At 48.5% G+C, this 23,663-nt stretch overlaps 2 protein-coding genes and 1 long non-coding RNA gene across 3 annotated transcripts in view; 1 reads left to right on the top strand and 2 right to left on the bottom strand.

The window, feature by feature from the left end:
• LOC121200363 (protein NLRC3-like) overlaps nt 1-1,784 on the top strand; it is a 567,821-nt gene extending 566,037 nt beyond the window's left edge. The window contains exons 19-20 of the mRNA XM_041065621.1: nt 166-314; nt 1,413-1,784. Of these exons, the coding sequence (XP_040921555.1) occupies nt 166-314; nt 1,413-1,425 (162 nt within the window). The 3' untranslated portion in view covers nt 1,426-1,784. The remainder of the gene's footprint in view (nt 1-165; nt 315-1,412) is intronic.
• A 1,247-nt stretch (nt 1,785-3,031) lies between these two features.
• Nucleotides 3,032-20,418, bottom strand: LOC121200370 (melanoma receptor tyrosine-protein kinase-like). Its single transcript, XM_041065636.1, has 27 exons — nt 20,244-20,418; nt 11,620-11,771; nt 11,236-11,443; nt 10,405-10,539; nt 10,239-10,307; nt 9,969-10,087; nt 9,656-9,797; nt 9,450-9,563; nt 9,248-9,374; nt 9,046-9,119; nt 8,884-8,974; nt 8,521-8,720; nt 8,308-8,440; nt 8,093-8,183; nt 7,596-7,753; nt 7,462-7,494; nt 7,171-7,315; nt 6,416-6,538; nt 6,216-6,314; nt 5,828-6,013; nt 5,276-5,431; nt 5,087-5,162; nt 4,841-4,987; nt 4,610-4,707; nt 4,337-4,480; nt 4,024-4,117; nt 3,032-3,892 (listed from the first exon to the last, which is right to left on the bottom strand). The coding sequence occupies exons 1-27, from the start codon at nt 20,323-20,325 to the stop codon at nt 3,537-3,539; spliced, it is 3,552 nt and encodes a 1,183-aa protein (XP_040921570.1). The 5' UTR covers nt 20,326-20,418; the 3' UTR covers nt 3,032-3,536.
• A 797-nt stretch (nt 20,419-21,215) lies between these two features.
• On the bottom strand, nt 21,216-22,311 carry LOC121200470. Its single transcript, XR_005896540.1, has 3 exons — nt 22,237-22,311; nt 21,852-21,897; nt 21,216-21,412 (listed from the first exon to the last, which is right to left on the bottom strand). It is a non-coding gene; the product is annotated as an uncharacterized LOC121200470 (long non-coding RNA).
• Nucleotides 22,312-23,663: the final 1,352 nt, after the last annotated feature.

The following is a 23,663-nucleotide window of genomic DNA, read 5'->3' as shown; positions in this document are numbered from 1 at the left end:
GAGACATTTTCACATCTACAAGTTCAAGAGGCAGGATAGAAACATCATCAACCGGCCAAGTTAGAGAGAAGCTCATTGATTAGGACACATCTGATTGGATTATCAATGATTTTCATCTTCATCTTTTATTCTTTATTCAGGTTGAGTCGCTGCTGGTTGTCAGAGATCAGCTGTGCTTCTCTGGTCTCAGCTCTGAAGTCCAACCCCTCCCATCTGAGACACCTGGACCTGAGTCAGAACGATCTGCATGATTCAGGACTGAAGCGTCTGTGTGGTTTTCTGCAGAGTCCAGACTGTGGACTGGAGACTCTGAGGTCAGTTCACTGTCTGAACTTCACGCATAACTTGAATCCCTTCACCTTGGATTTATGATTGAATTCCATTTTAAATTGTGGTTGTTACATATTTTCAGTTATTCTTATCTAAGAATTATTCCTTCAGTTGTCACATGTTGTCACAACTCTGGACAGTGTCCACAGAATCAGATCTGGACAGTGTCCATAGATGACCTTGCACACGAGCAGCACACAAAAGGAGATAGTGTGAGACATTTTCACATCTACAAGTTCAAGAGGCAGGATAGAAACATCATCAACCGGCCAAGTTAGAGAGAAGCTCATTGATTAGGACACATCTGATTGGATTATCAATGATTTTCATCTTCATCTTTTATTCTTTATTCAGGTTGAGGGGCTGCAGTTTGTCAGAGATCAGCTGTGCTTCTCTGGTCTCAGCTCTGAAGTCCAACCCCTCCCATCTGAGAGAGCTGGACCTGTGGGGAAACGACCTGCAGGATTCAGCAGTGAAGCATCTGAATGATCTTGTGCAGAGTCCAGACTTTGCACTGCAGACTCTGAGGTCAGTAGAGGGTTGGAGTCAGTCCATGCTGCTTTCAGCTGTATTGTACTAAACACAGTCAGTATCAAAGCAAAGATCCAGTGTTTCCTGTAAATCTCCAACCTTCTCAGTGAAGCTGTGAGAGGAGAACGGGGACAGGCTTCAGGATTGGACAGAAAGACAGAGACAGAGGACAGTCAGCCAATCAGAGCAGCCACAAGCTTGTTGTGATCTGTTGTTGTTGTTGTTGTTGTTGTTGTTGTAAATCCATCACTAAACTCTCTGTGCAGTGATGAAGCTTCATGACTCTCAGCTCTTTATTTCCACTGTGGACTTGAGTCAAATGTGCAGAGTAAACAGACTTGATGCTAAAAGTCTGTGCAGGTGTGTCAGTGTGTTCACTCCAATACGTTAACATGAGAGCTGAGAGGAAGCTGCTACGCTACACAGCTGCTGCACTTCTGCTCTGAACAGGACTGAAGTCCCTGCTGCTCTTTATACTGGATGTGCTGATGAAGTGAGTCTGTGGAAACACTGATTTATCTCCTCTGTTCTCTGTCTCCTTCTCTCTGCAGCTGGAGGTGGTGATCTTTGTACAGGAGAGTGAGGAGGACGGTGTGTGTGTGTGTGTGTGTGTGTGTGTGTGTGTGTTACTGCGAGGTAGAGTGAGAGGAGAGCTTCATCCATCAGAGACTCACAGAGGAACCAGAGGTTTTTATTCAGTATAACTCTACATTATAAACACTGTTGTTTCCAGCTGCAGCTCCACCCTGTGGAACAGCTCAGTACTGCAGTTAATTTCTGTATATTTCTAACAGTGGAAGGTGAAGTTTCCTGTTTAATGTTAATTCTCTGCTTATTATCACCAACATCAGCTTTGTCTCATATTATCACAGATACAAGGTCAAAGTAAATAAACCTAAATAAAGTCTTTTATTTGATCTTGACTCATGTTTTCTCAACTGAATACAAACTTCTTGATCTTGATGTAAACTTTTATATTTCACTTCGTTTGAGACATTTGTTCTTGGTGAGTTTTAGTGTTTGATGTGTTTTAACATGTTTCTGTTTTTTCTGTCTGGATCAATAAAGTTAGAGTCGAGGTTGAAACGACCACTGAGGGAAAATGAGCCTGATCAGAGCTGTGATGGCTCCATGCAGTAACATCTGAATCCACAGGGGAAAGTTTGTTTGTTCTTCTCTTTGGTTTAATTTTCTCTTCAAAGCGACTTTAATTCAAACCTGAGCAGGTGAAGTGTGACTGTGAACTGTGAAGCAGCTGAGCTGTCAGATGGACTGAATCACAGTCAGCAGCTTCAGAGACGACTCAAATCTTCCTCTGGTTTCCCAGCATGCATTCTGTCTGACCACATGTTCACAGGTCTGCTGGCAGAGAAGATCCTGTGGAAATGAAGCTGATGAGCTTCATCATTCACTTATTCAGCTTCATCCAGTGTCAGACAGTAAAATGGAAACTACAGCTTCAGTGTTTTCAGACTGAGCGGTGACAGTGTGAGCAGGTTAGCTGTGCCCTGTAAACAAGACAGAAACACTGATCATCCATCCAAACAGTCTGGGAACGACCACACTGCTGCTCATTTCAGGCTCTAACAAGATAAAGTTTCTTAAAATGGAATCATTTGCTTTCTAATACCCAGAAAATCACTTTACCCTGTTTAGCTTTTCTAAGTAACGTGTAAATATGGGATTTATAGGCAGGTTTCTAACAGATGTCAGTGTTTCTTAATGTGTCTGTTACCAGCTCTAACTCCTGAGGACACACACAGTGGAGGCTGCTGCATATGAATATGTAGAACAGATGCTGAACATTAAGAACCATGATCTCAGATCTGCTTATAAACTACACGCTGGGTTATAAAGCATTTATAACTGAGCAAATACAGTTTTTATCATGGGGCAGTAAATCAATCAATAAATCAATCAATCAATTAATCAATCAGAGGTGTGGAAGAAGAGCTGCAGAGCCTTCACTCCACCAGCTGGGGGAGCCACTGTGCCACTGATCCCTGATGGAGCAGCTGTTCTCTCTCAGTCTTTACTATCAGGACTGTGATCACGTGGAAATGATGAGACACAGATCAGATCATGTTTTGTGATAAAATGCTGATGATGAGAAAACCTTCATGTTTTAATCCCCTGCACATTTTCAATCTGAACGTTTGCAAACGTCAGACATGTTTCAGTGATTTTATTTCCAGTGCTCCCAGTTTTATTAGCAACAAACTCATTCACACACGAATGTCAAGGGAAGATGAGGAAACTGGAAAAGACTCAGGGATCTAAGGAGTTTCTGAGCCTCTCAGTTCAGTTTGTGTCCATCATGTGACTAAAGTCCAAGGTGGACAAACTAACGAGTGTGTTTTTGGTGAGTTTTGTTGAGTGTGTGTCTCGACAGCAGCTGCTGGATGTTCGGTTTCCATGGCGTTCCCACAACGTCCAGTTTGTGAGCAGAAGGTTGTCGGTGTGAATCCCTGTAAAGAGTCTGGCTCTGGTGTTCCTCAGTAACAGCTGCCTGAGTGCCTCTGAGCAGCACACGGTGTGCTCTGAGTGTGAATGATGAGTCAGTGTTTCCTCAGGTAAAACAGGTAAATACTGTCAGCAGCCTGAATCAGAGGAGGCTACACTGTTCCCTCTGAAGCCCACAGCTTCAGCCTGCAGTGTCTGAATGCTGCTGCCCTCTAGCGGGCAGGAGCGTGCAGTGCAGCACCCACACCCAGGTACTCCAGGTTCTCAGCCGCCGGGAGGAACACACCGTTACTGGTCAAAGAAGTGGCGGCGGCGGCAGTCTGGGGCAGGAAGTCAGCCTGGTAGTCCGGGTTGTCGAGGATGTCGCTGGCGGCCGGGGGGAGCGAGCTTTGGGCAGTATTCAGGTATTCTGGTCCCTCAGAAACTCGGCTGGGGGGCTTCAGATCCACCTGCACAAAGGGGAGGGAGGCTGCGCCCCAGCCCAGGCTCAGGTCCTCATAGTTGGGGTTCAAAGCCTCGGACAGCCTGCTGCTCCGGCTGGTTTCACTCACACTCTGGTTCATGTACTCTGGAGATGAACAAAGGAAAATATTCATTCATTCACTCACTGATGTGTTCACTCAGAGAATGTTCAGTTTGATTATTGCTTGTTAATTGTTGGCTCGTTCATGTGACTGATGTTTGGTTACAGGTGTGTACCATGGCCGGTGACGTCTTCTCTGTCCAGCGGGCTGTGGGTGGGATCAGTGATGTACCTCAGAGCGACGCTGTTCTCTCTGACTGGATGACCGTTCTGATGAAAACAGAGGCAGTGACATGGATTTGCACAGTGTGTGAGACACATCCACATTCTGTTGTAATTCATTTTTCATTTATTGTTTTGTTGCTTTGACAACACACAAGCAAACTGAACGGAGGGAAAAACCTGGTTCAGTGTTTGGAGACAAAATCCTTTAAGGACGTCCTGAGTCAGGCCACACAACGCTAACTGTGTGTGTGTGTGTGTACATACCGTGGCGTTGCAGGGACGGTTGCCATGGTTACCCAGTCGTTTGTAAGGTAGCAGGTATTCTTCAGCGTCAACCACATCCTCTGCGTCGTCTGAGCTCAGCAGGCGAGAGTAAAACCTGCTGTCTGATGGACTGGGAAGGTCACCCTGAGACAGGAGTCAGGTCCGATCAGTCTCTGACACCTCTACATGTTTTTGTTTAGGCTGGTTTTTAAACGATGTGGGGACATTTTTGTCCTGAAGACCTCACGCACACAGACTCACACATTTGCGTACCTGTATGACCAGGTATCTGGACGGGTCTCGGGCCATTTTAGAGAACTCCACTATCAGCTCTCTGAACCTGGGACGACTGGACGGCTCGATCATCCAACCTGAAGACAGGGAAGCAAGTTTTTGTGTGAATGAACAGCCATTGGACGGACTGCCATCAAACTCACGCACACGTTCAGGATGAAGGGTGAGAACTTGAATCCTCCGACTTTTCCTCGTGTGCTTTCCTCTTACATTTGACCATGATCATGTAGACGTCGATGGTGCAGATGGGGGGCTGAGGCAGCCGCTCTCCTCTCTCCAGCACTGAGGCGATCTCACTGGCCGGGATGCCGTCGTACGGCTTGGAGCCGAACGTCATCAGCTCCCACACGGTCACACCTGCGGACGACGCACCATCGACCGTTACAACCCGACCGTCCGACCATCGAACGTAACCTCAGGGCCTCAAGCAGGCCAGAGAGCCAGAGGTTGACTCACCGTAGCTCCAGACGTCACTTTGATGTGTGTATGTCCACTGCAGGATCGACTCCAGTGCCATCCACTTAATGGGAACCTACAGAGAGCACAGAGGGACAAACAGAGTGAAGCTGCCGACGCACATGAACACATCACACATCAGCTGATCCAGGTGCAGCTCTGAACTCTGACACACACACACACACACACCTTCCCTCCGTCGGCGTGATACTCCTTCTTGTCGGCGGTCAGCAGCTTGGCGAGGCCGAAGTCCGTGATCTTCACGTGGTTAGGACTTTTCAACAGGACGTTCCTCGCTGCCAGGTCTCGATGCACCAGGTGACGATCCTCCAGGTAGCTCATCCCCTGAGAGAGCACACACACACACACACAAATTTAATTTTTTAATTGAATTCATTATTTTATCTCATTTATCTGGTTTTACTTTGTACTGTTATACCAGTAAGACTCTCTCAGACAGTGGAAAGGTGTGTCTGTGTGTGTGTGGGTGGGTGTATGTGTGTGTGTGGGTCGGTGTGTGTGTGTGTCTGTGGGGGGGGGCTGTGACCTTGCTGTTTGTTATTTTCCCAGCACTTAAACTCCAAATGAGACTTAATAAAGAGATTGAAGAGATTAACAGTCTCCACACACACACACACACAGACACACACACACACACTGATGCCTCAGGTGAAGCCTCGGAGCAGATTAAACTGAGCCGTTGAGCTTCTGCTTCGTGGGAGAACCCGTGTGTGTGCTTACCTTGGCGATCTGAACACACCAGTTCAGCAGCCACTGGGCCCCGATGTGGTCCCTGTGGTGTCGGACGTAGTCCAGCAAGCAGCCGTACGGCATCAGCTGAGTCACCAGCTGGACCGACGACGTCAGGCAGATTCCCAGCAGACGACACACATGAGGGTGATCCACGCTGGCCATTACATACGCCTCCTACACACACACACACACACACACACACACACACATGAAACCATGATCCCAGGGAACCAAACGCTAAAACACACCGATCAGTAATAACCTGAATCTGTAGGAGGGAGAAGGAGAACGAGACAAACAGGAAACAACAAGCAGAGAAACAAACTGATGAAGGTCAGAGGTCGAAAAAGAGGAAAAGCAAAGAGCAGAGTCTCACATCCAGGATTTCTTGGTTGGCTTTAGGCGATGTGGCCTCTCTGAGAACTTTGATGGCTACTGGGATCTTCACATTCTCTCCTTCAGGGATCCACAGACCCTGAACACACAAACACACAAATCTTCACCTGAACTCTCTGCTGAGAATATTCACAAACTCAGTACAGTAACAACAACAACAACAGTAAAAATGTGTTTGACCTTGAAGACGGTCCCAAAGGCCCCGGAGCCCAGCACCCTGATCTTCTTAAAGTCCGTCTCCTTCAGGATCCTCAGCAGGGCCTGGTTAGGAGCTTCACCGCTCGGAGTCAGCGGCTCCACCAGCTACAGCACACGTTATATACATGTTACAGGGACACACACACTGTGTGTGTGTGTGTTTGTGTCTGTGTGTGTGTGTGTGTGTGTCTGTGTCTGTGTGTGTGTGTGTCTGTGTGTCTGTGTCTGTGTGTCTGTGTGTGTGTGTGTGTGTGTGTGTGTGTCTCTGTGTGTCAGTGTGTGTCTGTGTGTCTGTGTCTGTGTGTGTCTGTGTGTCTGTGTGTGTGTGTGTGTGTGTGTGTGTCTGTGTGTGTCAGTGTGTGTCTGTGTGTCTGTGTCTGTGTGTGTCTGTGTGTCTGTGTCTGTGTCTGTGTGTGTGTGTGTCTGTGTGTGTCAGTGTGTGTCTGTGTGTGTCTGTGTGTGTCTGTGTCTGTGTGTGTCTGTGTGTCTGTGTCTGTGTGTGTGTGTGTGTGTGTGTGTGTCTGTGTCTGTGTGTCTGTGTGTCTGTGTCTGTGTGTGTGTCTGTGTGTGTGTCTCTGTGTGTCAGTGTGTGTGTGTGTGTGTGTGTGTCTCTGTGTGTCAGTGTGTGTGTGTGTGTGTGTCTGTGTCTGTGTGTGTCTGTGTCTGTGTGTCTCTGTGTGTGTGTGTCTGTCTGTGTGTGTCTGTCTGTGTGTGTCTCTCTCTCTGGCTCCTCCCACCTCTCTCTCCTGCAGCAGGCGTCTCAGAGTCCTCTTCCTCCTGATTTGCCGTCGCCGCAGAAACACAAAGATGACCAACGACACGACGACAGCGACCAACAACCCGCCAACCACGGCCGCCGCCAGCGCAGAGTGAGAGGCTGAACTGTGAGGACACGCAGATACATGATGATCCTCACACGTGTTTCACTTTGTTCTGCTGAGCTGAGTTTGTGTAGAATTTCACAGACGTGTGTTTGACTTTGTTAGTGAAGTGAATGACAGTGAATATCAGACAATCGTTGGCTTTACCCTGTGCATCCAGACAGTCCGGGACCTGAACACCTGTGGACACAGACACACAAACATGAGTCACTTTGACGCTCTGACACGGATCAGCTCTGCAGACCGAACCGGTCCGAACCGACACCCGACACGCAGCTCACCCCTGGGTGCAGTTCTGGTGGCAGGGCTGGCACTGGCCCGTGCTGTCGGGGTATTTCCAGATCTGCGTGTCTCCGTCTCCCAGCACGCCGTGGGGGCAGCGCGACACGCAGTGAGGGCCGTCTTTGAAATGGGCGCACTGGGAACACTGGTCTGGACCCTGCAGGTGGTGGTGGAGACAGTTCTCAGTGTGACGTGTGCACAGCTCAGCCTGATCTGTTCACACGTTTCCTCTTTTTACATATTTACTATTTAAAAACGTGATTTTCCATTTGTTCATTTCTGTCACTTTAAATTCTGCTCATCGGTTTTGTTTCATGACACTTTTCATTTCCTTCTTTTGACCTTTTCTCCTGCTTTAAAGGTTTTTTTTCCAGATTAAAGACGTCACACTCTAACGGGCTTGTACCACCTGACGCAGTGAACACAGGTGTGTGTGTGTGTGTGTGTGTGTGTGTGTGTGTGTGTGTGGTGAAAATGAAGCGTTCAGCAGACTGACCGGTCCGCGGCAGGTCAGGATCCCGGTCTTCAGCAGACACTCTGGGTCACACGCGACGCAGCTGCCGTTCAGCTCGGCCTCTCTGGGTTCACTGCAGAGAAACACACAGGACAGACGATCCTGGATCCAAGGTTTCAAACATGCAGACTGTCAGGTACCGTGATCACACTGTCACACACACTCTGCTGATGTGCTGCTGAGCAACTCTCTCTCACCCCTGCAGCAGGTTGCAGAACGCCACACAGCGCCCCCTACGGTCAAAGCGCCGACAGGAGACGCACATGGTGGGACCCGGACCCCAGCAGCCCCCGTCTGTACACTCCTCGTCACAGGTTTGATTCTGTTGTTCTGTGTGAGAGAGGGAGAAAGTTTCTGTTTGTCAGACTTTGTCACTAAACGCTGGAGTGAACTCACATCCAGGAACTCACTGCAGACGTCGGGGGGAGCGTTGTCGCGCATGATGATGGTCTGGTCTCTGGATCTGAAGAGGCGGGTCCACTGGTCCTGCTGGGTGTAGCAGAGCTGAAGGTTGTCCTTCAGCATCACCCTCCCAGCGCTCACCTCCTTCAGAGAGCGCAGACCCAGCCAGCGGAGGTGCTTCGCCTTCACCACCGCCAAACTGTACTGACTGCAGAGGACAGAAGTAAACCCTGTGTCTCCTCTGGTTTGTGAAGGTTAAATTTGTCTCTCCCCCGTGACAACGTCGGGGGACTGAACATGGATCAGTCCACTCTCTACATTATAATCATTATAATCTTAGAATCATGGACAGTGAAGTAGCTGAGACTCACGAGTGTGTGGTTCTTCCTCTGATGATCTCCAGGTTCTCGAACACCGACAGCGAGGTCCGGTTCTCTGGCCAGGACTGGATCAGCAGGAAACCTGGGGACACGTCCAGGTAACATTTTAAACAGCTCGCTGCTGAGGACAGGCTCTGCTCACCTCTGACTTACCTGTGATTTCCTTCACTGTCCTGAAATACTGCAGTTTAACCGGATCCATGGGCGGGATTTTGTAGTGGGCGTCCCTGGAACAGCCAATCAAAACAACCCTGAGTTTCAAACACGGACGTGGAAGCCATTCACAAGTCACGTGACTTTTCTTTTGCTTTCTTTCTGAACCGTAACATCTCATCTCGCTGACGCCGTCTCTCACCCGGTAAAAGAGGTTTCGATGAGGGAGATGTCCCCGTTGATTTTGGTGCAGTTCCTGAAGGACTCGATGTTGGAGGCGTTGACCGCCATGGTGTTGATCAGAGAACCGACGCTGATTCCGTCACAGGCTGGAGGAAAAACAAGACTCTGTCAGTGTTCAGGGCTCTCTCTCTCTCTCTCTCTCTCTCTCTCTCTCTCTCTACCTTTAGGACAGGGTCCATCACATGCTTTGCAGCGTTGGACTCCGTCCTCCTCCACCTCGTACATCCCAGCGCTGCAGGTTCGTACACACGACCCGTCTGTCACCACGTAGTTATCTGCACACAGAGAGAAGAGTCCTGAGCCTGCAGCAGAGACGGCTGAGTTTATACTCATACTCCCAATGAAGTGAAGGGTTTCGAGTCCATACGTGGACAGGCCTTGACGCAGGTCGCTCCGAAGGTGAACTTGGCGTTGGGGTTGTTGACCACCTGGTGGGTTTTGGGGTCGTAGAGTTTCAGAGGAGGACAGGTGTCTTTACAGGTGCCGTCGTCATTAAAATCCCTGCAGGCCTGGAGGAGTGATCGACATCGACAGAGAATTATTATCAGGACAGAGACTCAGTTCAGGACAGACTTGGATCAAGAACGTGAGGACATTAGTCCAGAGAGGAAGGACAGCCAGCAGCAGCACTGACCACAGCACAGACACACACACACACACACACACACACAGACTCTGACCAGGCAGTCGGTGGCCCGGGGGCCGGTGCAGCCGGCGGCACAGTGTTCGTTACAGCAGTCGATGGGTTTTGGGCCCCGACACCTTCTGCTGCACTGCTCCGCACACTGCAGCTTCGTGACTGGTGGAGACACAGGAAGACAGAACCAATGTCTCAAACTGTCCTCCACATTCAGACAGTAAAAACTCTGTGTTATCACAAACAACCAGGAAGAGAGACAGAATAAACAAGGACAACAAGTCAGTGTGTGGAGAGGTGTGTGTGTGTTTACATCTCTGACAGTGATCCGGTCCTGCTGTCCAACATGAACCGTTAACACACCCCGGGTCACACTTCTCACCTGAAAACACACACTGAATGAAACCCTGCAGATCACAGCCTCTGGATGAGTAGAGTATAAAAATGTTTCGCTGGCACTTCATCATTATTCTACATACATGTGCCGGCAAATGTGTTATTCTTGAAAAGCATTCTGGGATTGCTGGCTTTGTCCAGGATGTCCCACCACTGGATGGTCTCAGTGTTACACAGCAGGGGATTGTGGGTCATCTTCACCCCACCTTTCAGGATCTCTGTGAGGAGAAGACGATGGAGTTCAGATCAGAGTTCAGTGTCTAACAGTCCGACCCGGGAAACGTCGAGCGACAGCTGAAGTCTGTCGGGTTCGTTTTCCAGATCCCAAACAAACCAAGAGAGAACATAAAGTCAGAGGTTGTTTTTCTGTTTTCATCAGTGAAAACAAATGATTTTTCATTTATCACATGATGGAAAATATATTTTCTGTTTCTACAGTTAAATCATTTCCAGTGACACCGTACGTTCTGTGTCAGACTTTACTCCTTTAAAGAACAGTTAATGCTGCTCTGACAGATTAAGGTGCTTCCACACCGGAGCTTCTACGTCACCAGCCAGAGCTCGTGTGGGTGCGGTCTATTTCCTGCTGCCGGGGCACAGTCTGGTGTTGACTCAGGTGCTTTGAGTGGCGTGTTAGCTCCACCCGCCCGGCCCGCTGCCGGCCCAGTGAGTGTGGCAACGTCCCTGCAACATGCTGCCTCGTCAGCAGCTTGTTAAGTGTAATGAAGCTGAAAACACTGAGCAGTAAAGACTGAACGCGACAGAAGGTCCTCAGCAGCACCCAGAGTCAAATCCACATGACGTGCAGGTCTTTGTCAGGCCTGGACCTGTGTATGTGCTGGGACTGCTCTGTACACTGTGTGTATCATGTCTGAACGGGTGTGTGCGTTCATGGCGGATGTTTGTGTTCATACCGGTCAGGCTGCTGAGCTGCAGCTGTCTCAGCCCACTGGTGTATCTCAGAGTTGCAGACGAGTGGTTCCTGTTGTAGTTGGACATCACCAGCAGAGCGTACTGGCCTTCGTAGAGGTTTTGTCCTCGGATCAGCCTCAGATTGACCAGTGGGATGGTATCGGCCTCGTTCATGGCGATCAGAACGTAGCCACCGACTTCCTGAATGGACTGAAGAAATAACGCAGAGGACGAACGAATTATATCAAAGAACCCAGCGTGCGTCACATCGGTTTACATTCCTCTTCAGCATTTTCACTTTAGGGACATCGCTCATCTATTATTGGTTAATCACTGTTATGTGTTTGATTAGAAAATCAGAGGGACGAGCAGCGTTGGACACAGACCTGGAGGAAGGACAGGTCCTGGTGTTCCAGTGTGTAGGTGATCTCCAGGTTCTCCAGGACCACGGAGCAGTTGGAGTACATCCTCATTATGTTGTCATAGTGATTCTCACGAGTCCCCAACAACGTCAGCTGGTTACTCATCCCCTGGCACACTGACAGACAGGTGGACAGGCAGGCAGACAGGCGGACAGACAGACAGGCAGGCAGACAGACGGACAGACAGGCAGACAGACAGACAGGTGGACAGGCAGGCAGACAGACAGACAGACAGACAGGTGGACAGACAGGCAGGCAGGCAGGCAGACAGACAGGCAGGCGGACAGACAGGCAGGCAGACAGACGGACAGACAGGCAGACAGGCAGACAGACAGACAGACAGACAGGTGGACAGGCAGGCAGACAGGCAGACAGACAGACAGACAGGCAGACAGGTGGACAGGCAGGCAGACAGACGGACAGACAGGCAGGCAGGCAGACAGACAGACAGACAGGCAGGCAGACAGACGGACAGACAGGCAGACAGGCAGACAGACAGACAGGTGGACAGGCAGGCAGACAGGCAGACAGACAGACAGGCAGGCAGACAGACAGGCAGACAGGTGGACAGGCAGGCAGACAGACGGACAGACAGACAGACGGACGGACGGACAGACAGACAGACACACAGGCAGACAGACAGACAGGCAGGCAGACAGGCAGACAGACAGACAGGCAGACAGGCGGACAGACGGACGGACGGACGGACAGACAGACAGGTGGACAGGCAGGCAGACAGACGGACGGACAGACGGACAGACGGACGGACAGACGGACAGACAGACAGATGTTACTGAAGGCTCTGGCTGTATTGAAGTAAATGGCTAAATCTCACGTGTCCATTAACATGTAAAGCTGGTGACTGAACACTTTGAGTTCAGGGTTTGAGGAAAGTTGAGACTTTTAGAAAGAAAAAGTCTGAGTGGTTCAGCATCGTGTTTTCTACTGACACTTATTATTTTCTTACATGAGGTTTAATCAAACCTTGAAGACTCAGTGATTCAGGCTGAAGCAGGTGAACTGAGTCACTTTCCTCCACTGATCTAATAGAGGAGTTGACCCAGTGGAGGATGAGTGCAGGGTGTCATGGTAACATCCAGTCAGGTGTGGCTCAGGTGGTGTCACAGCCGTGTTTCCAGATAAGACGTCGTTACGTGAAGCAGAGTTTTTAAAGAAACATCCAGGGAGAAGCAGGAAGGTGTGACACATTTCACAGAAACGAGTCTGACGGCAGCTGCAGGACACGTGACACATGAGCAGCCTGCGTTACTCAGTGAAGAGAAACCCAGCAGCATCGTGACAGAGCCTGCAGGTGTTTCTCACCTGTCCTGCAGGTTTTTCCTCCACACCTGATCTGATTCAGCAGGAAACGTTTACATACATGTACAGAATAGAAAAGTAAAGTGTGATGTTCAGTCTGAGCTGAAACCGTTTCACACAGCTGTGGACAAAATAATAGGAACAGGAATGGATGAAGGTTTCTGACCAGAGAACATCACAGCTGCTCTCTGCCTTTCTCTGATTGGCTCGTGCTTTACTTTGGGGGCAGCCCATTGGCCAGACCCTCAGGGAGAGCTGTCCACATCTGGACACACGCACACACACACACACACACACACACACTCTCTCTCTCTCTCTCTTTCCATGAAGCATTTCTTGTGATTGGGAGCTATCAAAACTTTCTTTCTTTCTTTCTATCCGGCCTCCTCCCACCCGTTCCTCCCTGTGGTCCCCCCCCGGAACAGTGAGAGGAAGTCACAGCCGCTCACTGCTTCATATCACTCACCACTTCATATCACCCACTGCTTCATGTAAACACGACTCCACTAACACCATGATATTAAAGGTAAGTGAATGAGTGTGAGAGTTTGAGCATTAGTATGAAAGAAAAGAGAAACTGATAGTGACGACTTCACAGGCATTCAGCACACGCAACACACACCCACACACACACACACACACACACACAGTTTGTTCAGGAACTGGTCTGTCAGAGTGTTTCTTGGATCACATCTTTGACTGTTGTGTGGCACAGTTCACATGAAAGGAGCCCTTCCTCTGTGTGTGTGTGTGTGTCTGTCTGTGTGTGTGTGTGTGTGTCTGTGTGTGTGTGTGTGTGTGTGTGTGTGTGTGTGTGTGTGTGTACACGTGTGTGTGTGTGTGTTTTCCTACAGAGGCCACAGAGAACATGAGGCAGAATAACTTTTGCAGTCCTTCGTCTGACAGATGATCAGAACAGAGAAACTTTCCTTCTGTTCGTTTCCTGATAAACATCGATTTCTTCTTCTTCTTCTTCTTTAGAGGCAGAAAGTGATGAAAGCCCAAACCCTCTGTCTCACCTCCCTCCTCTGTCTGTGGCTCTGAGCTGAAGCACAGTCAGTGAAGGTGTGAGGCTTTTTGTGCGCTCAGACCTGAGACGGTTGTGTGTTCGCTGTGGTCCTCACACCGCCCTGTTACAGCTCAGGGAGATAAACCACAGATGAATCAGTCAGAGAAGGACGGAGGACGAACATGAAGAAACTGGATCCGTCAAATCCTCTTTATCCCTCTGTCCTCCGTGTTCCTGCTGACTCAGCCGCAGCAGAGGAGAAAAAACTAGTTTTTCTGAAATGGAAAGTTTGTAAATCCTCCAATCGAGTTCGAGCACCAGGTGTGTGTGTGTGTGTGTGTGTGTGTGTGTTTGGACAGACAAACTGTTCCAGCTTTCAGGGTCAGACTGCCTTGTTTATCACTGACAGCAGGTCGTCTACCTCTCTCTGACCCCACATGCTGGCTTCGTGTTTAAAGGAACAGTTCAACAGTTTGTAATATCAGTTTCATCTCAGCACAGCACAGACTGTTCCTCCCCCTCCCGGCGACTCCCACGTGTGATTTTCATGCTGTGTCTTGTTAGCGAGCGCCGGCCCACAGGCTAGTCACCGAGCCATCGGGTGATCAGCTGGGCTCACGTTCAGACGGCAGAGTTCGGAAAAAGCACGCGAAGAGAGTCAAAGGCAGTTTCTGAGTGTGTGTGTGTGTGTGTGTGACTGGACGTGTGTTATCTGCGTTGGGGTTTGACCTTTATTCAAGGTTTGACAAACACGCTGTGGAACAACCAACACACACACACACTTTATTTTCACCCTGACTCAGTGACGTCCACACAATTTAGAGCAGTACTACTTATCACCACATGAACATGAATGTAAACAGAGATGAAAATTAGAATAAATGGAGTGGACTCTCAGTCCACCTGAGGACTCTGAGTCCAGTGCTCCTTGTCTTTTAGCTCCGTGTTTGGTCTCCACCACGTTCAGCGGCTGCTCTGACTCAGTCTGTCTTCTGTCCAGCTCAGACTCCTTCAGTACACAACAGTCTCTGTTTGACACCGACCTCAGTTTGCAGCTGTCAGATCATAATCACAGCAGCAGCCAATCAGAGCAAAGAATTTAACTGTTCATGAGCCGTGAGAGATCGAGGGAGAGATAACACACACACACACACACACCTGTACCTGCACACTGTCTCTCCACCTCTTTGTCTCTCATTGCAACATGTTTTTCAGGACTCTCAGAGGAATGTGGTGTGTGTGTGTGTCTGTGTGTGTCTGTGTGTCTGTGTGTGTGTGTGTGTCTGTGTGTGTGTCTGTGTGTGTCTGTGTGTGTGTGTGTGAATTAGCTGTAATGGGTGAGGAGCTGCTGACTGCTCTTTAACACCACAGTCTCTGTTCTTTATAATCACTGTCAGTCAGTCCACATGTTGTTCCTCAGCACTGAGACGGTTTGTCCACTTGTTGACGTCTGTGTCGTCCAATCAGCTGCCTGCTCCTGCTCCCTGTTCACCGGGATCATCACAGGATTTTAGGCTTTGTGTGTTGCATCATGGGGCGAAGCTGATTTAACTTTTTCATGCTTCAGTTTTATGCAGAAGATTTTGTTTGTTTCATGTTGTTTATCTGTTGTTTTCTCGCTCAGGTCCTGTCTGAGGACAGAGGGCGGTGCTGGGGGGTCCTGTGGACGGAGACTCTGTCACTCTCCCACTCTGACTGTCCTCCACAGCTTCTCCTTCTTTTCTTTTCTTGTCGTCTTTATTTATTTGACCCTCACTGAAGCAGCCAATCCGTCGGAGAGGAAAGAACACGGCGAGTGAAAGTACAGTCAGAGTGATCTCCACAGAGCAGCAGCAGAAATCAGTCTTCATCAAAGATCAAAGAGGAGGAGACACCAGAGAGGATGGAGGACGACCTCCGTGTCCACAGAGACTCTGCCAGGTTTGTGTGTGTGAACAAAGCCACAGTCCACAGAAACCAGCCAACAGGGACAGTATTACACACAGAACTAAGACGTTATCATCAGCAGACATGATGGTTTATCTCTCCATGTTTCTCTGTTTCTGTCTTCATTACTTTACGTATTGTTTTGTGATTTTGTTTTTGTCTGTGTGAAGCAGAGAAGGCGTCAGTCGCTGCTGCTCGGACGAAACCTGAGGCCAAACAGAAGAGTTTTGATTCAAAGGCTCAAAACAATAAAGAGATCGATCCATAAAAGCTTGAGCTGAAAACTGTGACATGGAAATCGATGGTTTCAGTGTTTGACCTGCAGTCACTTTGCCTCAGGCTGCACCACACGGCTCAAATGTAATCACTGTTCCACTCAGTCAAACTTCTGAGTTTTAAAAGTGGTTAAGTGCTTTTATTGATCTCTTATTGATCTTTTATTGATCTTTCTGAACAGAGGCAGAAACACGACGCTGTGATTTCAACTGAGCTGTGGAAACATCGAATCTTCAGCTGGTTCCAAACCAGTGAGACAGAGAGAGGACAGACAGAGTGTTGTCCTGCAGAATGCCATAACAGGAACACAGTGACCTGCACACAGACACACACACACACACACACACAGCTCAGGAATGTCTCGAGCTGCTGAGGATCGTTCCTCCCGTTCAACACTCAGACTGAGTTCACACTGAACTCACTGTGGCTCCACAAACACCTGAGACGACTCGTTCCACACATTGGTCCATGTGCAGCAGGTGGAAGGTAACTGACATTTATCTGGTACTGGATTTAGGTTCAGTGCTCTGAGTCTCTCCAGGTGAGCTCGAATTAAAAACCTCTCACATGAATCATCAAACTGTTTGAGGTCAAATTATCCAACATTAAAAAACAAAAGCAAAGATCAGACAGAGTGTCTGTGACGACCCCTCAGATTCATCAGGTGACCAGGTGATCATGTGATCAGCGGCCCGGCCCCGTTCACTTTCTCTCTGCGTGAACAGACACTTGATCCTGTCTGACAGAGGAAAAGCTGAATGGAACATCCAACACGTGTGTGTGTGTGTGTGTGTGTGTTTGTGTGTGTGTGTGTGTGTGTGTGTGTGAGGTGTGTGTGTGTGTGTGTGTGTGTGTGTGTGTGTCCTGCCTGCAGCAGTGTTTGCAGGTCAGACGAGACTGTGCTTGTCTCTCTGGTTGAAGCTGCTTCACTCTCACTCTGTCGCCGTTCAAGGAAAATTCCACAAGAACCAAACAGCGTTCTCCCTTTTTCACATGTCTGCTGGTGACAGGTGAGGACATGTCCTCTGTCCTGTGCTGCAGATGGACTGAAGCTATCGGCTCAGCTTTGCCGTGGTCGGCAGTGAGCGGTTATTAGTTCTACCTGTCAGGTAGCTCTTCCTCTCAGGCTGTGATTGGCTGGGACATCAGCTCCAGCTCAAACCTGAGCCTTCATCTTCTCTAACCTTTGGCTCAGCTGAACCGTCTCCACCGATAGTGTCTCTGTGGGTTTAGTCTGTCTCAGTGTTTCTGTCTCTTCATGTGATCCCACACTGACTCCATGATGTCTCAGGTCTCTGTGGTCCCAGACCATCTGCTGCAGGATGAGTCTGGGACCATCGGATGTCCTGATGGGACAGTGTGTCTTTGACACGACAAACATGAAGTGACACGTGTGTAACTGCTGTGACTTGTCTGTGCCTTCAGCTCCGTTAGCTGAGGCTGAGTGTGGTTAAAGTTCAGCACACTGAGCACTGAACACTGAAGTCCAGCTGCAAATCCAGCTGTGTGTGAACTCTGACCTCCAGGGGCCGACCGTGCAGCGACAGCAGTTTGGTATGCAGGGGTCAAACACAGAGTTTGCGTGTCGCGGTGCAGAGAGAGAGCAGGTAGAGTGAGCCTGTATAATCCTGCTAACAGTTTCTCAGCTTCAGTATTGACATTTTTCACATTCCAGCTCTGAAAATCCCCCAGGCTGCACTGCTGCACTGCCGCTGCCGCCGCTACGCTCTGCAGGCCGCACCTGCAGCAGTGTGACAGCCACTTACTGTCACTGCCGGGACGCGTCAGCGAAGCTTCTGCTCCTGATGTCTCCTGTCTGCTGTGTTACCTGGTCACACTGCACTGAGGTCTGTGGTCCAATCACAGGGGGCGGGCCACAGAGGGGGCGGGCCACCGTACGACTGATTAACAACAACAACAAGTGGAATTATTTTCACAAACACAGGTTCGGCCTGTCCCTCCTCCCCCTCCACTGAACACCAAACCACAGATCTCAGTTCAGCTGAATCAGACTGTGTCGTAGTTTCAGTCAATACGTTTCATATGCTAATACTGTCGCCATGGTTACCACGAGGCTCCAACGTCCTCTTTATTTTCAGTGAAAAGTTTCTGCTTCCAAAGGAACACACACACAAACACACACACACAAAGACAAGCACACACACACTGCCAAGGACTTCCCAAAAAGTCAAACTCAATGGGAACAAGGCTGAGACACACACACACACACACACACACACAGACTGAAGGTCAAATCTCAGTCACAACAGTCAGTGTTCCATCATTTAGTCTTTAACAGAACAAACACAAATGAACAGTAAAGATGCTGTCACCTGAACACACACACACACACACTCAGGGGGAATTGTACCTTCAACCCTCAATCAGGTGCTCAGCCTGTCAGTGTCTGTGCAGAGCAGTGTGTGACATTCTTCAACCATCTGTAACAACACAACAACAGTGTGTAACAACACAACTGTCTGTTCAACACAAGGAGACTCACACAAACACTCAGAGTCATAAACAATCCTCCCCTTAATCAAATTGTTGTCAAGACAAAGACAAAGTGCAGTCAGCTGTTTTCACTTATAACTGAAACACACACACACACACTCACACACACACACACACACACTCACACACACACACTCACACACACACACACACACACACACACACACACTCACACACACACACACACACACACACACACACACACACACACACTCACACACACACACACACACACACACACACACACACACTCACACACACACACACACACACACTCACACACTCACACACACACACACACACACACACTCACACACACACACACTCACACACACACACACACACACACACACACACACACTCACACACACACACACACACTCACACACACACACACACACACACACACACACACACTCACACACACACACACACACACACACACTCACACACACACACACACACACACACACACACACTCACACACACACACACACACTCACACACACTCACACACACACACACACACACACACACACACACACTCACACACTCACACACACACACACACACACACACTCACACACACACACACACACACACTCACACAGTCTGAACAGCTGAGCTCAGCGTTCCTCTCATCATTCATTCTCATTCATTTTCATTCTCTCCTTCTTTCAGGAGATAAAACGACCTGATCGGTCTGAGAGACGCTCAAAGCTCGTCCTCCCCTCGTGGCTCCTCGTTCCCATCATGCTTAGCAGTGTTTAGATCTCAGTTTAGATCCTCCACAAAGTTTGACAACATGTTCCACACAAACCAAACTGAGCATATAACACAGTGTGTGTCTGTCTCAGGTTCTCAGTCCCAGTGGGACACTTTGCCGTCGGGTGTGTTTGAGATGAATGTCTCTGAGTGAACTTCATGTCCTCCCGTGGCTGTCTGTGGCAGAGGAGGACGGACAGGTCTCTGATTTAGTTTTAATAATTTAAGTGACGTCAGGAAGCACAGATCCTAACCCTAACCTTTATCATGTCCCACTGCCAGCGCCCCCTACAGGCCCACTGTCCATCACAGCTGCCACAGTAAAGTGTTGGACAGATCAGACATCTTGATGATCTGTGTTGTCCACAGACTGGATATAAAGCAGCTGTAGTGTGTAATGTTCATATCTGAATATTTACTTCAGTTTACAGTCATGTGTTTAATGCTGTTTTATCTGTTTCACTCCTTCACTCATTCACTCATTCACAGCAGTTTAGTTCCTACAAACTGCTGTTTGAGTTCAATAGTTTTTCTTTTCTTTTAATTATACTGAAACGTTATTTGAAGGATTTTAAATAAAAAACTTACTTTCACGTTTCTCTGCTGAAATTTCCAGGAAAACTACAATAAAATCACTGAAGTTGTGAAATCAGCGGAAGCACCGCGGGACATAACGTCTCCTCCGCAGCGTCTCCACCTGTGTCCCCGGACTCTCGCTCCCTCCCTCCCGCACTGACTCGCTCTCACCCCGGAGCTCTCACCCCGGGTTCAGCCCTACCTCTCCTGCCGGGACTGGTGCAGCAGCAGCGGCCGAGCAGCAGCAGCAGCAGCGCCGCTCCGCCTCCGGGAAAAGACTTCATGTCCGCAGCTGGTCTTCAGTTCAAGTCCGCAAAGCTGGTCCCGTCCGGCTGGATGAGGGCGCACGGGTCCTCCATGACGGTTCTGGGTCGAAGTGCTGAGACTGTGAGGCGGATCCTGGCGGACTGTGGAGAAAAGGCAGAGCACACACCTCCTCTGTTTCCACACCTCCCTCTCTCTCTCTCTCTCTCTCTCTCTCAGATTCACTTTCAATTAGCTTTATTGACATGTTGACAGTGTTGACACTATTGGCTGATAACTCATATTTTTCTTCTTCGCTTTATTTGTGTCTGATTTCACTTCAGTTCAGCTGCTTCATTTCTCACACCATCAGCCAGATGAAGCCATTCACACAGAGAGAATAACTGCAGGAACACTGAAATGTAAAAGCTGCAGGTTCATGTGTAGCACAGTGTCACACACACACACACACACACAGGTTTCAGCTGCTTTCTAAAGGTGAGAGCTTCCAGCCTGAAGGAGCACGAACACTGAAACTCAGCTTCAGCAGAAACATCAGAGACATGAGGTAAGAGCTCAGCTTCAGCAGACCGGTGTGATTTTATTCCAGCTGCTGCTGTGAAGGCTTCGGTCTGTGTGTGTGTGTGTGTCTGTGTCTGTGTTTGTGTGTCTGTGTGTGTCTGTAAATCACTGGAAATATTAATAATTCACAATTTCACATTTTACTGTGAAAGTCCTGCATCAGCATCTTCTCAGCTTGTCTCTGCACAACATTTAAATAAAGTTGTATCAATAAAACATGCTCAGCGCCCATGTATTCCACATGCACACGTTTCAAACTTTAACTCTTTCTGTTTATTTATTTATTTACAGCGTTGTTTGTCCTGTGCTGTGCTGAGGAGCCGCAGCTTACAGTTTCTCTAACAGGTATAAATAAACTCAACACAGGAACCTTGACTTCACCGGTAACTGTTTCTTCCAGGGGCCCCTTGGTGGCTTTGGGGCCCCGCGCCGTCGCTCAGGTCACGTTCTGTTCACTGGATGTCTCCTCAGGGGACCTGGGACAGTTTGCACGTCCTCCAGCTTTGGTTGCTGAAATCCGATCCTTCCCACCCGACGCTCCTTTCCCTGAAAACATGACGAAGCAGACGCGAACAAAACCTGAGAACAAAAGATCCATCGTGTGCAGGTGCAACAATACACCTGATGTCACACACAAACAGAGAGCACAATGACGGGACGGAGAGTAAAACGTCCACACTGTGGACAGATGATGGACGTTCAGAGACCTTCAGCAAATATCAGAGCACAGGTTCATCTGTCTCTTTACACCTTCATGTTTTTCCATGTTGTTTTTCTTCTTTCTGTCTAAACTGGTCCTGTAGAATGAAACAGGACAGAGTGTCCTGCAGAGTTCAGAGACGTCCCCCTCTGCTCTGCTCTGCTCTGACATCGTCCGTCACGTTAGATTTTGATTTATTTGACTTTTGTGTTTCCATGTTAATGGGGTCTGCATTCATAATTAATAACTCCTCTCTGCTTTGTGTGTGTTTTCCCTCTTGTTTACCTAAAATCCCTCCGTGTGCAGCCGCTCACTTCTGCCAACAAAGCATCTGCAGAGGCAGAAAAAAGCATCTTAATGGATTTTCCCGCTCATTTGTCCTTAATAAAAACCGACAGCGTCGTCGGGCAGAAACACCTCGAATGTGGGTCAAAACCGAGCTCAGGTGGAGCTGCACACCTGAGTGTGTTCACCTGATAATCAGCTGAAACTGAGGAACCTGTAATGTGTCTGCACAGAGGTTTTCAGTTATGTTGTTTCCCCCGATGGTTCTATGATTCATCCAGTAACATGAGACAAAGAACGTGTAAGGATTTGATTTAATAAGAAGACACACACACACACACACACACACACACACACACACACACTTACACTTACACACACTTACAAAAGCAGTTTGAATTCCCAGATCTGGTCCTGATTAATCCATTAGTGTGACAGGTACAGTGTCTCAGCATGCCTTCTTCAACAAGTTAGAACTCTCTCTCTCTCTCTCTCTCTCTCTCACACACACACACACACACACACACACACACACACACATACAGATCTTATCTGTATTATCAGCTGAGAAAATACCTGAACCAATGAGAAAGGAGCTCACAAAGCGGGCGGTGACATCAGCACATCCAGGAAATTCACGGTTCATGTGACTTTTCTTCATTTCTTCAGAAAACCTTTGCTATTTATGGTGATTGATTTATGGTTTTCTTCTCTGACTGTGTGTGTGTGTGTGTGTGTGCGTGTGTGTGTGTGTGTGTGTGCGTGTGTGTGTCTGCAGACACACATCAGCCGAACCTGCTGCTCCTCACACTCGTCTGTCATGGCTCTTCAAACTGGCCTTGAGGTTTTGTTGAAGAACTGAATCAGGTCCAACAGGTCGTGTCCTGTTATCAGTGAAAGTGTTGGCTGTAAATCCTTTTTGTGTTGGTAACAGAATGTGAACCGGGCGGCATCATTAGTCCTAAATAAAGATAATTTAGCAGACAGAGCTGGTGGTTATTATCACCCTCTTTCCTTCCTGCCTGCCTTCCTTCCTTCCTTCCTTCCTCCTCCTCCTCGATGGTTGCTCTGCTCTCAGTTAAATCAGGATTAAAGACGACAGGTTTTTTCCTTTCTGCTGCTTCACGTGTCACCTGTGTTTGCAGGTGGAATCAGGTTAATCGACTGAAAGCTTTCAGTGGGAAATAACAGGGAACGCTGGAAAACAAGAAGCTTGAATCACATTAAAGATGAGAGTCACAGAAACATCCCTCCGTCCATCATCACAGAGACTTTGTCTTAAACATTTGCTGCAGCCAAAGTCAAAAAATCACTGATGCTAATATCGTCTCTCACACGATATGAGAGTTAAAGTCATTGCACTTATTTCAGCAGCAGTTGTTCTGACAGATTCGTGCTTCATACACATGAGGAACTAACTATTTATTATCATTTAAATGAAATTCGAGCTAAAATAAACAGTGAGATGCTCCAGGTAAACGCACAGCAGGTCTGACGAGCACGTCTCCAAACGGACATTTATTCAGAGGGAATGTTTACAGCTCTGCTTCCTGTGGCTGACGTCACATTTCTTTGTCTTTCTGGGAATTTTGTGGGAAATATTCTGAAAGTTCAGGCACATAAAATAACGTGTTTCCAAACTGTTCAATCAGCAGAAACACAGCAGCTGCTCGGCTTCACTTTTCTGTCGGATGATGTTCATCACTGGTTCAAGGAGAGTTTAACCTCAAAACACAGAGAGAGGAGGAGGAGGAGGAGGAAGAGGAGGAGGAGGGAACGGAGGACGAGAGAGGAGAGTAAAGTAATTAGCCC

Source organism: Toxotes jaculatrix, chromosome 20 (genome assembly GCF_017976425.1).
Source record: "Toxotes jaculatrix isolate fToxJac2 chromosome 20, fToxJac2.pri, whole genome shotgun sequence".
NCBI lineage: Eukaryota > Metazoa > Chordata > Actinopteri > Toxotidae > Toxotes > Toxotes jaculatrix.
Note: the sequence above shows the minus strand (reverse complement) of the source record. Positions and strands in the feature narration are given on the sequence as shown.